Genomic DNA, 14,498 nt, shown 5'->3' on the forward strand with positions numbered 1-14,498 from the left:
TACGCTCCATTGGCCATACGCGGAGGGTCATATTTGGGTCTATATATGAACCTGAAAAACTCTGTTTACCCCATGGGGCCATGAGGCCGGTGGAGCGTCGGATATTTTCCGATGGCCGTGCGGTATGGAGTTGAAAACCCTAACCTCCGTATAAGCTTGAACGTACTAGTATAAAATTGCAATTCTTTGAATCGCTGTACCCCTAAATAGAGGGTAGAAGCACATCTTTGTGTTTCTCTCGATCACGGATTATAGATTTCGTCCCAGGACCCGCACACCATGGGACTTATCGCTGATGCAAAACGGGCTATGCAAGATGCCCCCAAAGAAGTTTTCAATGCTTATGTCTTGATGTGTACATGTTTCTTCGCTCTTTCTGGCGTGTCGAAAGGGTTTGATGAAGGTAAGCAACGATCTCGGCCAAGTATAGAAGTTCCGCCCTTGGAGTAATATTAATTCATGAGTCTCTCACAGGAAACATTGCCTCAATCGTTACGCAAGCCCATTTTAAGACCCGATTTGGTGTCGATACACAGTTGGAGGATGAGTATGCCAATACAAAGGGGTGGTTAGTATCTATAGCCACGGCTGGGGCGGTTTTTGGGTGTCTTGGGGTGAGTTGCTTTTGCTACAATTCGACAGATGAATCAATCATACTTATGCGAAGGCGTATGTAGTGCTCCCCCATCAACGATCGATATGGTCGACGCTGGACGCTGCGCATTGCTACAGTCATCTATATTGCTGGCGTTTTGGGCCAAGGGCTTTGCGGTGGAAGCCTTTCCGGTCTGTATGCATCCAGATTCATTGCAGGTTTGGGAATTGGACCGTTGTCAATTGTTCCTCCGGTCTATATTACTGAGGTATGCCGCGCCAAACTGTGCGTTTGTGATAGTGGCGTCCGCTCACCTAGCCTTGATAGATCTCGCCCAAGGCTATTCGCGGTCTTCTTACAGTTCTCTTTGCGGCGTGCCAGCAGCTCGGTGTAGTGCTGGGCTTTTTCATCAACTACGGAGTGACCAAACAGTATCCGGGCGTTGATGAGCAATGGATGCTCCCTACTCTCCTTCAGATTGTCCCAGCTGTGGTCTGGGGACTCGGAACTTTCTTATGCTCGGAGTCCCCGCGATGGCTTCTTTACAAGGGCCATCGAGAACAAGCAGCACAGACCATGTCCAAGCTTCGCCGCTTGCCTCGCGATCATTCCGTGATCTTGTCCGAACTAGCTGGTATGGATGCTCAGATATTGCATGAAACAGAAGCAGTCAGTAATGCGACCGTATGGGACCTACTGAAGGAGACTTTTGTCCCCGTCGAGAACCGCCGTCGCTTCTTCTTGATCTTTATGGCCACGCTTTTCTCTCAATTTTCTGGCGCCAACGCCATCACGCAATATTCGCCTACAATCTTCGGATACCTAGGTATCGACGGTGATGAAGCCAAATTTCTGGCAACTGGAATATATGGGGTGGTCAAGTTCGTGAGCACGGTGTGCTTTGCGTTGTTCATTGTTGACTTTATCGGACGACGGCGATCTTTGATCACCGGAATTTGCCTCCAACTGATCACCTTGATATTTGTGGGCGCATACCTCGGGGTCACTCGCCATCTCTCAGCCGATGAGATAGGTGCGACTCCCAGCGCCTCTCGTGCGTCTACTGCCGCTATCGTCGCGATCTTCCTCCACGCGGTGGCCTGGAGTATTGGTTGGTTCAGTATCCCTTACCTGGTCGGTTCAGAGATATTCCCCATTCGAATTCGGTCGTTGAACATGTCCATTTCCATGGCGTTTCATTGGGCATTCTACTTTGCATGCTCGCGTGCCATGCCGAGTCTTCTCGCCGCTACACAGAAATGGGGAGCCTTTGTGTTTTTTGGCTGTATCTGTTTGACATCGTTGGTTTATGTCTTCTTTGCCATGCCGGTGAGCACTCACTTTCTAGTTATACTTAAGGATATCGCCGCTGACTGTTGTTAGGACACTACAGGAAGATCCCTCGAGGAGTTGGATAGCCTCTTCCAGCGACCGTGGTACACCGTTTACCAGGTGGCTTACCCATCACGCGAGGAGATTCAAGGAGAGAGAGCGGAGGACAAGTTGTCGGCCGATGGAACGTCTAAGCACATTGAACAGGCTTAGACTATCTGTCAGGAATGTGCGGCCGGAGTTATTTTTGGGGCAGATGTTTGTAAACCATGGCCCGTGAGGTATAGCCATACCTAACAGCGTTAACTAAGAAGCACTAAAAGCATGTATAATGAACACACAATCTTTGACTTATGATCTCTATCCTGAATGCTTGGTTAGCACCAAGAGGCCACGTAAGCCAACGGTGGGTATGTGCTATGGTACGCGCATGAACAGCTTAATGCATGCAATATTAGGGTCCACCGTTCATGGATTGTGGCGACCGATCGTACGATCAAAACGACAGTATTCAAGGCCATCCGGTTATTCTTTTTTATAGCATACCAACATCAGGGCGTTAAGAGGGTGGTCTGGTCACCATGACCTAGACATTTAGAAAGAGTGCCTTAGCCATGGTTATGTGTTCGGATATGAGTCCTGTTATTTCAATCTCGTAATCGAGGATGACAAGACACGAGGTATTATCCAGCAATTTCCACACGGAAATCCGGCGATAAGCGAGTGGGGAGAGCAAGAGGAGATAATCTTATCTTAACACGATCCTATCGCTAGAATAAACTGGCTTTTCTTGCTGGAGCTGGCCTGGTCGCGTGTCGGTCTCGATCCAATGCGAGATCTCTACCCGGCCGAATCCATCGCCTCAGCCGATCGCGCACTAATATAGTAGGTAGATAACTGATAGCTGAAAAGAGGCATTAAAATATACTGTCCAAACTCAATTTATTTTTATGAATCCTGAATTGAGACAGGAAGTTCGACAAGACCGTCGACAAGACCATCGACAAAATCACTTTGCTTGGACTACGGACTCTGTCCTTCCCCAAAGGGATCTTCCGAGGCCTGTCGCTGGTTCCAGTAATTTGTCAGGGTCCAAGGACTCTACCCAAGTCGTTACATCATACCAGACACCACTCGTGCGTTCAGGGGCTCATGGCGATAGTGTGGCAAGGTTCGGAATCTGGTCTGCGTAGGGCCCGAGCTGAGTCGCCAATGAGAAGCCCAACCTGCCATCGCATTTAAAATACCAATATCCGTACCATGCCACGTATGGCAGGTGGCATAAAACCAATGGCACGGCGGTATTTGGGTTTCGAATAGCGTTTGCACCAAACGTGGTGTCTTGGGAAAGGTGACGTGATAGGGGAGTTGATTGGCGCAGGCTCGTATTTCCACGGCGGACGGTGGAGACTCTGGAGCCCCAGACCAGAGGTCCACTCGACCAGACCCCCAATCATGTCAAATTCCTGCCCTAAACCTCGTCTTCCAGAAGGGGCCTCGAATTCACCAAGGGTCTCCCTGCCATCCCCCCCGGCTGACGTCGCCGCATTGTCACTGGTAGTTACCATGAAACTGAGGCTTTTTGTCGAAATAAACTTTGCCTGCGCCGTGGGCAGTTTCGACCCAGCAGGTTGCTACGTATACCGACCATGCTATACGACCAGGATTCGGTTTCCACTTCTTGGCTGAGATTTAATCCCCGGTGGCCCGACAGTTATCATATGTAACCTTGCCTGCGCCCATCTGGGGCACAACTCCCCAGGGGGCTGAGACACCCGGTTTGGCGATGCAGAGAAACCATGTCCCAGTTCACTGTTGAATCGTGGATTTGGTATGGGGTCACGGTATTCATCGTAATTCTGCGATTGTGAGTATCTTTAGTCCTGAGCTCTATCAATCTTCCAAATACTGACATGCCCACTCTCTAGCATATCGCGACTGCTCTTGGTGAAAAGCGTGAAGAGCCTGCAGGTAGAGGACTATCTGATGCTCCTAGTATTGGTATGTCGCCACCGACGAAGATACGAACAGACCTACCTTTTCTTACACGTCCGTCTATAGTGCTTCTACACAGGACTGGTGGTCACATTGAATCGGATCGAGCATGCGCAAACGAATTTAATGAAGCCGGGCGAAGAAGCACATCTAACACCAGAGTCGATCCAAGACCGCATTTATGGTAGCAAACTGGTGCTGGCAACTGAGCAATGCATGCTAGCGACAATTTGGGGGTGCAAAGGTTGTCTTCTTCTCCTCTACGCCAGGTTGACGTGAGTTACAATAACCGTCTGTATCGAACACTGCGCTGAGACGGTAATAGGGAAGGGATTAAGCAACAGCTGGCTGTCAAGATCCTGGCCGGGTATGTGGTTGGCTCGTACATTCTCTTAGAGATTCTCTACTTCGCGGTCTGGTGTCGGCCGTTCTACAACTACTGGGCTGTGCCCACACCCAACGGTATGGAATCGCTTTTCCCTGAAAGGCCCTGTATCTAACTAGCAATCCCAGAGCAATGTTCGACCGCGACACATCACCTCATCATGACAATGGTCTTCAATATTTCGTCAGACATTCTCATGATGTGCATTCCGCTGCCGCTCCTCATATCGGCCAGTTTGCCACTACGCAGGTACGTTCCAAACGACGTAGGCACTGTCCAGTATTAACCAGCAGGATTGTAGTAAAATCACTCTAGTGGGTGTATTCAGCATGGGAGCCTTCATTGTAAGACCGGCAATCTCTCCAAGCCCACCGATCGCGACTAATGGCCCTTAGATCCTATGCGCCACTCTCAGCAAAGTTTCCAGCTTCAAAGATCCCTTCAGCCCCCAATGGCTCTTCTGGTACGTCCGCGAGGCCAGCACCGCCGTCTGCGTCGCCAACATCCCCAACTGTTGGAGTCTGGTCCGCCGCGTCTTCAACCTCAGTTCCTGGACCGGTAGTTCGCACAGCAAAGGCAGGACACACCACTACACCCCCTACGGATATGGCACGGGAACGCATAGTAGGACGAGAAGACACACAGACTCACAGAAAAAGAGCCTCTGGACATCCGTCACCATGTCCGGGGTACGGAAAACGGAGAGCGTGGAAGAGATTATCAAGGAAGACCCTGAGCAGCAAGCCCACCAAGGAATCCCACTCGAAATCTGGCATCAAACCAGCATCCACGTCACGGAAGAACTGCCCAGGCCTGATGATACCCAGAAGGGCGCCGCTGTAACAGTTCCAGGACGGAGATAAGCCCCCGGACCTTGCGGCTGAATTAATGATAGATAATCGAGATAAACAGGTAATAATAATATCGCCGATAGAGTAACCTACACTACTGAAGCCCCGTAGTTGGATCAATAGAAGTGAGCTAATCAGAGGCCACTATTCAAACCCCCTTGAGCTATCTATTCAAGGAGGCTGGCTTATAAATAAAAGGTCAGTGGCGGTCGTGTAGCTTGGTGTACGAACAGGTTCAATAATATTTCTCCGAAATACACCCGAGATAACGTGTCGACCAATTTCCATGACGCCAGAGCAACTGAGCCTTTGCTTGATGAGACATTCTTCGAGCCTAAACCCTCCCTTCGCATGCCTTGGAATAATGCCGAGGAAATTCCTTAGTCCACGACAGGAACTCCATCAGACCAATGCCGACCACCACTTGTTTCTGAAGCCATGACTCTCTTATGAGTCCTTTCCTTGCCAGGCTACTCTGTGGGGCTTGATTGAAACTTTGATTGTCTCGCTGTACCAGTTTGGAACGGAGTGGCAGGCAGTGCTGTGTCCACTGTGACGGGGAGACCTGCGCTTTCATTTCCAAGTTGGATATGAGACCCACCAGGGCCTCCACCAAGACCGACGATCCGATAATTGACTGCGGCAGGAAAGTTCAGGATATGAACGTGGCCGAGCCGCGGGAACTTGGGAACTCGAACATCCGAAAGTCTATTGATGTCTCAGGAAGGCGTGCGCACTGCATACTGAGGTTTAGGATTCTCTCCCGCAGGATGTTTTGCCTCGCCGCAAGCCTAATATTGTACATAGACACTGCCCATGACGCCTTTATATACCGCTTTTGTCAAACGTCGCCGGCTTGGCACGGTCTCCCAATCTCCCGGGGTCGATTGATGCATGTCTCTCGGCTTGTCGCCTTGCCCGCACGGCACTATTGCTGAGTTAAAGTCATGACGCCTAATACGATTCTAAAACCGAATCATATAAGCATTGGAGGTTGAGGCGTTCCTGCAGGATTTTGCCACGCATGGGAGTTTATGATGAGCATGTCTTACACCGTTTCTTGGGGGGGGGTGCCCTGGAAACGACTAATCATCAAGTACTCTCCGGTTCTCGGTCTTCAGATGAAAAAGAAAAGAATATGAAAATCCTTAGTCAGGTCACCTTCTTCTCAGTCCATTCCATGATTCAGGACACGCAGACCGTTATAGCTCGCGATATGTGCTCGTAGTATAGTTTCCCGCTTTGGCCTGGGCCCTGTTTAACCTTCTGAGATCAACCCGAAAGGTTGGCCGAGCCCTAGCACCGACGCATTGGCTCATAAAGCTAAGCCGGACCGGTATTGACCTACAACTGATAGGCTTTATTAAAGTTTGAGACCAAATAACAGGGGAGCTTCTTATGGAACGGCTCCGCGACTGTTTCGGTCCTCTGGCGCTATAGGTCGACAGACCGGTCTCCACATGGCAATTGGAGGTCTCATCTTTTTATATAGTGTCTCGATTTAACAGTTTATTCGGCCTAGCCCCGGTAAAAGATGCACAGATTGGACAAGGCACATAGGCCGGTATATATGAGTAGCATCCGAGACACCGGAGATCCTGTGGATTCGAGGTGAACTCGGCATTATGTACCCTTTTGCCAGAGAACTCGCTATTGAGTCATGGATCTTATATGCAGTCGGTAAGCTATCGTTCGCCGGCAGGAATGCCCGTTCCGATCATTAACATCAAGGTGATATAGGGATTATAATTATCGGATGTCGGCTGTTCGTTCCCACGTACATTGACTACATTGGAGAGCAGTACTTACCGGGGATAGAGTTTCTCGACGCATACGGTTAAAGTCATGGAGCAAACTACAAATGGATGATGCACTTATGTGTGTAATTGCGGTTCGTGCACGGGTGGACGGCTGCAGGAGATGGATTGGAATTGACAGTAGTGCATAGCTCACCTTCACGGGGGTTACTATCACGGCAAATATTACGGCTTGGGTTAGCAGTGATCCGATTGTTCAAGAAGAATATCCTACACCACATGCCAAAGCGCTCATGGTTTGGGCGAACAAAGCGATCTTCATGTTGGAACAGTTCGCTCTGGTTACAATCTGGCTGGTCAAGGGCTGCCTTCTCATCATCTACAGTCGTCTCACGTACGCCAATGTCCGGAGCTTTTGCGCACTAGAAGGCTAATGCATCTCATCGGCAGGCTTATGATGAAGGAGCATTTGGTTGTGAAAATCGTTGCAGTCTATGTAGTGATCTCCTTCATTGTCATTGAGGTCCTCTTGTTGGGAGTCTGGTGCAGGCCGATCAACCATTACTGTATGGCATTTCGTATATCATGGTTCAAAACACAGCTAATGAATCACAGGGGATATTGAATCTATTGACTGTATGATATAATGGATGTGGGCACTCAATACGTGAGCTGACAGCTGGATAATCCTATAGTCCAGTGTGGGACCTACTTTAACCATCTGATCACGACAACCGTTTTCAATATCTCCTCAGATGTGATGATGCTGTGTATCCCATTGCCGCTCTTCATCCGATCACACTTGCCTTTCAAGCAGTAAGGGCACCCACCCCCGACGCGTGAGTATACCAACATACATAACTAACTTCAATCGCAGAAAGGTTGCAGTGTGCGCTGTGTTCAGTCTTGGTGGGATCGTTGTCTGTGGATCCTAATACACTCCTGCTGCGATTAGATCGCTGACCAGTGTCTAGATACTTATGGCAGCTCTGAATAAGTACTACAATTTCTCCAACCTCACCAACGCTCGGTTCTTGGTTAGTCCGCTCACCAACGTGTAAATCCCAACAACTTGCTAAACAAGGAGACAGAAATGGTATGTCGCAGAGGTAGCTACCGCGGTCTACGTCTCCAATGTGCCGCTTCTCTGGCCTCTTCTTCGGCAGGTCTTTCGCTGCCTGCGCTCTACCGTTCACTCCAACTACCCGCCAGGGGCACCTAAGTCGAGCGGACCGCAACGAGGGCTGGCGCCATTGCACTCCCATTCGCGATCACATTCAAGATATCGTACCGACTCGGCACATTCGATCATCAACCACTCGCATGAGGGCAGTATGCCCGACGCATTCGAGCTGGTGTTAACTCCAACACGAGAACGTGGCTACAGAGCGGACATCATGGGGGACCTCGATACAAGCCCACAACAGTCTAAAGACATAACAGTGCACAGAACGGTGGAGGTTACTCATGAGTATCCATAACAGTAATGCTCCTATTGTTATCCTAGATCGCTGAACATACGTATAATAGACGTTAATGAATTTAATGTTGTATGCTTACGCATGTCTTCTGCTTAGCACTTTGGCCCTCAGATTAAGTATTTTCACTTGCGGAGTAATGAAGCCTTCGATGACTTACTAGGCTACATTTCATCATGACTAGTCATTCTGGCTCTACTAAATGAAGTGGTAGATAGCCTCAACTCGGCATCTTACATCCCGTCGACAAACGGATGTCTTCTGAGCAACATAGTCCACGGATTATTCATACATTCCATGACGTGTATAGGGGTAGGGGTAGGTCATATAAATTCATGCTACTGTATCATTCAGAGGATGAGGGATTCGCAGCTCCAGAAAACGGACAACCCCCAGTCACTGAGGTCGTGTCGGCAACAGCTTCCGTGTTTTCACGGGCAATCTGGCGAAACATGTCCAAGGGATCATACCAAACGTCAATCCTTTCCAGTTCGAGCTTCTCATTCACTTTGGCGATAACAATACCCTGAATATCAATCAGGCCGCCATGTGCCTTGACCCTGACCTTCTCTCCACGACTGGGTAGGGCTCGTCAGTATCTGGTTGATGTGGACTGACCAAAGGGACTCACTCATTAAATCCCACATAATCATTAGCCATAACACCCCAATGTCTCCACTTGAAGACCACTGTCGGCGGTCCGCTGTATACTTCTTTCACCTCCCAGGCAAATGTAGGCATCATGCGCTTGAATGCCTTGTGACTTGTATCGAAATCGTTGTGTGCTGGATCATAGTACGAGCTTGGGGTCAGGAGGGCATTGTACGTTCCGACCTTGAGCATATGCTCGCCTGTTTGCGGTGGGCCTCCGTTTAACGAAAAAGTATATGTCTTCTGATCGACGGTCCTCCAGTCGGCGAGGGAGGTCTTGAATGAGGCTTCGATTTCCCAATTTTTGACGAGTTTTTCAACCAGGTCTGGAAGGCTTCCGGCCTCGTGTGTCATTGTTTTAGCTTAAGCAATCGCGTCAGCGGTTTACGTGCTTTGAGAATATGGCCGCGAACGACGAACTCTGCTCATAAAATTCTCGGGTCTTTGAATAATTTGGCACCCGGCCATGTCGCCAAGCGGCCTCCGTATCTTTTAGGACTGCATCGGCGTCAAGGACGTAATCGGGAAGTGCTGGTGCGTCACCCATTTTGGTATTCGGTTGCGACAAGGTTCGGTATGTTTAACCAGGGGGCGAGAAAACTGTGGAGGGGAAAGGAGGACGGCCAGCGTATTTATTCCCCGAGTCATGTCAGACGACGGCCATTAGCCAGGTGGCATTGGCCCCTGGCGTTGTGGCTAAGATTTCTCGCCATCCACCATTCACACGCCGTTGATGACAGCGGCATGCCTCGGTAACTAGTGTTGAGACAGGCAGGGGTCTAAATGGCCCAGAAAGTATAGTATCCAATCCCAAGAATTGTCCTGACCATGCGTTGGATCAGAAAAGTGGGTAGCGCGACCGTTCCTATGAATGGTAGAGGATATAGTTTCCGCTGGTCCAAGCGAGCATCGAAAAGATGACGGCGGAGCAATCTAGTCTTTCTCAACAGTCGTTATCACACCTCTCTGTTACCCTCAGTAGATCATTGATGGCATCAAATCGCTGACTCGCATATCACCGAGGATTTTTGAGGGTAGCACGGGCCAACGTTCGGTGCACGATCGAATATCGGGCTGCAATCAACAATTCCAGCTGCAGGCAATATAAATGGAGCCGATCCCATTGGGTCGATTGATCGGACCACAGTGGGCCAGGAAGGATCCAGACCCAGCGCAGGAGCAATGGAACTACCGGAACGATGTCTTGACACAGAGAGTAACAACTCACAAGACTTCTGGATATCTTCCTTGCACCTTTAGCTCCTTTCCTATTCGGCTACTCGTATCCATTTCCCAATGCTGGTAGGCTACGCCGAGTCTAAAAATGACATGGGCATATATTGTATGCATATCTCACACTTGCACTGTGTGTGAGCCTGTAAGGATGTGGAGAAGCTATCAGATCTGGGTTAATTGAATTGTAATCCTGTGATTCTTGGAGGTTTAGTGGACCGAAATTAATATGCATCGCGGCTTGTTCATTGGACTGTCTCGCGTCAAATATATTAATCATTGGTAAGCCATTGGTGGGGCTCCAATGCAACCAAGTGAGACATCCAAATTTCTCGGTTCGCCTTCGAAATAAGCAGCCGTTTGGGGGCGTGTCATTGACATCTCTTGACCCCAGGGGGATAAATATACTTGGCATGCCACGCATAACACACAGGATTAATCTGTGCATTGGCCAACCGAAGAACGGGCTGCGGGTAGCAGCATGGAGTGGCAATCCCATTCCATGGGTACTGTTAGAACAACGGCTTTGACCGTTGACCCTAACGAGTAAGCCGGGGGGCCAGCTATGAACTCTAATATAGCAGATGTTGATTAAAGATAGTACTCCGTATTGGGGTGTGACTGCACTCTCTTGGCTTATTCCCCCTGAATCCGTTTCCGACGCTCCAGACTCCATACATCTTCGATCCTATGGTTAGTGGCCACTTTTTTCGCCGTAACCACGCTGTAGGTGGCAAGTCGGCTATTCATAGTTAGCAAGTCTCAGAAGCGTGATGTTTTTTCCTTGCTAGCAGCACCTCAGGCTATATGCTCAGCCCCGGCTAAGTAAAGGGGGCAGCGGTGATTGCATTCCTTCTAACGCTACCCTAACTATGGTTTCCAGACAACCCAATCAATTTGCTCAATCATAACGACAGATTTGACGTTATGTAACCTTCATTGCCCCAACTCCCAAATTGCCAATGATAAGCCAGGCTTATCGAAAGGCGTTTGCTAAAACGTTCGCAGGAATGGCTGGCTGTTACGCGGCCCACAACGGCCGGAACGGAAAGTTTTAGTGGAGCACTGCCTTAGTCGCGAGGCACTCGGACGAAGTTTCGCTCCTGAGAACATTGTGCTGGTTCCTCCGGAGCAGAGAAACGAAGAGGTCCGTGGTTAGAAGTTATCGTCACTAGGGCTTCCTCAAGTCCAGTGATATGGCATATACCCAAAAGGGAAGGCCGTCGTATGAATCGGGTTAACGTAATCCACGGGCGAGTGGCCATGTCATCCGATTTCAACCACGGCTCCTAGAAATGAAGCTATTTAAAATATCATATAATCTGTATTCCTATAAAAAATATTTAAAAGTCTAACAATTACGACCATGGGTAATTTCATAGCGTAGAATACCGCAGCCTGAATACTTTGGCGGAGTGCATACGCGCTGGTTTTCTACTATAGAGTCAATATCTATCGATACAGCAGATATCGTTTTAATAGTAGAATTGATGCTTTGTATAAGCTTCTAGTCTCTGAAGGCCGCAGACAGTTTACCGACAAAGGGCGGTTCTATGAGGGAGAACGCCTAGGCCGTAAATTTATATATTGTATTAAGTTCTACTGGTTGCTAAATTGCGACGGACCAGATGGTATATATACCAGTCTTGAACGATGTTATATTGAACCGGACCTATTGTAAATTGGGTCCATAATACTTACCAGACAGATAGGCCCGATACTCTCTATCAACCACACACTTTTGTCACGGTAGTGGTACAGACAATCGATTGCTATAATCGCCACATTACTTATGCAAGCCTCGATCTAGTGTACTTAGCTTATCTATCTGACTTAGACGATCACTATTATATCTCTTATATCCTTACCAGGGAGAGACCCCTCTCCTATAGAGATGAAAACAAAGAAAATGCTGTGATAGGCTCATGTGGTAAAGCATGGTATCTCTTCTTTAATACCTCAACCCTCTGAGCAACGTGGGATTTATCTAATTACTCCCGATATACTCCTACTATCACAGTTTAGTGTGCGTTTTACACTAGCTATCCTTGTCTAACTACAGGCCTGTCACCCCCCCAGGTATATTATGTCCAGCTCGTTTGCAGACTGTTGACCAACTATTTCTAGATGGTAGACCGGCAGGTGATTTCGCTTGCTCAGCCCTACAACTTAGAGATCACTGCCATCGAATTGGATGATGGACACGCAGACCAGATAACAGTTCTAGGTGTGGACCGTTCCACCGGGGTATCGGCATCCCTGGTCCTGAATAGAGCCATAGAGCCAACATGCACAGCCGTTTCCGTGGACACCGGCGCTTCGTAAGGTCTGGAAGTCTGGCTTCGGTATTTTCACTAGAGCCTTACACAAGTTCATATGAGCGATGTCACTACCGACGATGTGATGGAGATCTTGCACATAGCGCACCTACAGCAGTTTGTAGATATTGTATACACGTGGAAGCAAATCGCATTGTGTCCACCTTAAGGTCCATTTCGACATATGTAGCCAGAACTGTATAAGCAAGGGTTATCACCTAATTGCGAACAGTTTAACTACCCGGTCAAATTACCCGTTTGCTGCGATTATCGAGGTTTCTTTCAAGTCCTGTAATGATATGTCGTACAAGTTCTCAGCTTACACTCGCTTTATCCTGCTCCTCAGGGTATGTGAGCTGAGATAGAGGGTCGCCTGCCGAACTGCGTTGCTTGTTTATTCGCCCTTTACTCAGTCTTCTCATCATCGTCGGACCTGACCTGTTATCGTCTGCTGACCCATTAATAACCAGAGCCATGACTGTGGAGCAAGCCCGCAGAAAAAGTGGACAACATGGGCTAGGCTTCGGCAGAGTTAGGTATCTCCATACAAGCATCGTCGCGGTTCGCTACTGTTATTCGAGCACGTATCGATTACCACCATCCCATCTAAGAGTAGCTTGGACGGTGAAAAGACGACGCAATTAGAAAGGAATGGATAGCAGACAAAGGATGTATGCAATCGTCCTTCGCTTATTGGATTTGCGATGACCAGAACGAGATATATTATGGTGTCAGTGTTATTTCCCTCCAGTCTCCCTATTCAGCCATCGTGAGTATTCACCCTCAAACACCGTATGTCCTGCACTCGCTACCCATCACATCCTGAGCCAAACCATATCTGGTGGATACTACAGCAACGCTCGATCGGGGTGACTAGCAAATGTGCTCCCTAGACAATGGCGCCACTTGCTAAGCGTAAAGTGTACGCCGGCCTTATCTCCAAAGCAGCTCAGGTGACATCGAAAGCAGTTTCTCAGAGGCAACTCAGCCTCGTTTGATGCCTGCCTTGATTAAACGAGACAGAGACTCTCGCGTCTTCTCTCACCACCGCATGGTTCAAACACAATTTCGATATTTTCTCCCTGCTGACGAGCGATAGAAAGCATGCAATAACGCCGTTGCACTTGCACTATCGGAAAATTTCAAGGAAGAGTGGAGACTTATAAAGAATTTCCGGGCGTCGTCCAAGTTCTGTGAACTTCTGAAATATTGTCAGAGGTAGGCAACGGCGCCCTGTTATATCCAACGACAGCTGTATAGTGAAATACGCTCAGGCATTTCTGCGGAATCAACCCTCAAAGATCTCGGAGACATGTGTGAAGTGAATCTTCTCGCCGTAGAAACTCTGGACAATAGCGCACAGGCCCATCGATATCGCAGCTTCGACCTTGTCACATCAGGCCAGCATATATGAGATCACAGGGAAGGCACAAAGAGCAATCGAGCTCAACCTCAAGGGTCACAATATGCGGCTGGGAGAAAATCCGCTGAAAGGCGGGCTTCTCGGTGGCTTTGAATAGAACCTGGCTTGCAACTATAACACAGCCAACAACCATCACATGGCACTGAGATGGGTTGAAAGATCGAGAGATACGTGGATTGCCTGGAACATTAACGAAGGAAGGGACGCTGGTGGTTTCCTGGCCTGCGTTCCGGCATCACCGAGTATGACTCGAACTACAAATTCATCTCCGGCAAACTTTTGAGCGATAATTTTCCACCAGCCCACACTCGTTTTACAATATCTCAATGAGACTTGATCTCCCTCAAGTACCTCTCCCTCAAGTACCTCCTCTCACTCTTATCTCCTGAAGCCTTAGGAGACTGCTACATCTGTCTTATCACTACTTCCAGAATGCCGCTCCAACAACCACCACTATGGTTGATGCCCGGTCTCATTTTG

The 14,498-nt window shown here is 48.8% G+C and overlaps 4 protein-coding genes across 4 annotated transcripts; 3 read left to right on the forward strand and 1 right to left on the reverse strand.

Moving 5' to 3' along the window:
• Nucleotides 1-279: 279 nt before the first annotated feature.
• On the forward strand, nucleotides 280-2,140 carry ABOM_004664 (MFS quinate transporter; the record flags this gene model as incomplete). Its single annotated transcript, XM_022531793.1, has 5 exons — nucleotides 280-403; nucleotides 475-614; nucleotides 678-863; nucleotides 923-1,924; nucleotides 1,979-2,140. 5 exons carry the CDS (start codon nucleotides 280-282, stop codon nucleotides 2,138-2,140), a joined length of 1,614 nt encoding a protein of 537 aa, XP_022390331.1.
• Nucleotides 2,141-3,382: 1,242 nt separating this feature from the next.
• On the forward strand, nucleotides 3,383-5,170 carry ABOM_004665 (uncharacterized protein; the record flags this gene model as incomplete). The annotated part of the gene is made up of 8 exons (XM_022531794.1): nucleotides 3,383-3,597; nucleotides 3,690-3,794; nucleotides 3,856-3,928; nucleotides 3,989-4,197; nucleotides 4,248-4,384; nucleotides 4,436-4,556; nucleotides 4,609-4,651; nucleotides 4,703-5,170. The coding sequence occupies 8 exons, from the start codon at nucleotides 3,383-3,385 to the stop codon at nucleotides 5,168-5,170; spliced, it is 1,371 nt and encodes a 456-aa protein (XP_022390330.1).
• A 1,613-nt stretch (nucleotides 5,171-6,783) lies between these two features.
• Nucleotides 6,784-8,396, forward strand: ABOM_004666 (uncharacterized protein; the record flags this gene model as incomplete). The annotated part of the gene is made up of 9 exons (XM_022531795.1): nucleotides 6,784-6,838; nucleotides 6,958-7,049; nucleotides 7,107-7,309; nucleotides 7,366-7,481; nucleotides 7,531-7,551; nucleotides 7,611-7,731; nucleotides 7,793-7,835; nucleotides 7,890-7,952; nucleotides 8,007-8,396. 9 exons carry the CDS (start codon nucleotides 6,784-6,786, stop codon nucleotides 8,394-8,396), a joined length of 1,104 nt encoding a protein of 367 aa, XP_022390329.1.
• Nucleotides 8,397-8,739: 343 nt separating this feature from the next.
• ABOM_004667 (uncharacterized protein) lies at nucleotides 8,740-9,591 on the reverse strand (the record flags this gene model as incomplete). Its single annotated transcript, XM_022531796.1, has 3 exons — nucleotides 8,740-8,971; nucleotides 9,025-9,406; nucleotides 9,465-9,591. 3 exons carry the CDS (start codon nucleotides 9,589-9,591, stop codon nucleotides 8,740-8,742), a joined length of 741 nt encoding a protein of 246 aa, XP_022390328.1.
• Nucleotides 9,592-14,498: the final 4,907 nt, after the last annotated feature.

Source organism: Aspergillus bombycis, assembly GCF_001792695.1.
Source record: "Aspergillus bombycis strain NRRL26010 chromosome Unknown contig00030, whole genome shotgun sequence".
Lineage (NCBI taxonomy): Eukaryota > Fungi > Ascomycota > Eurotiomycetes > Eurotiales > Aspergillaceae > Aspergillus > Aspergillus bombycis.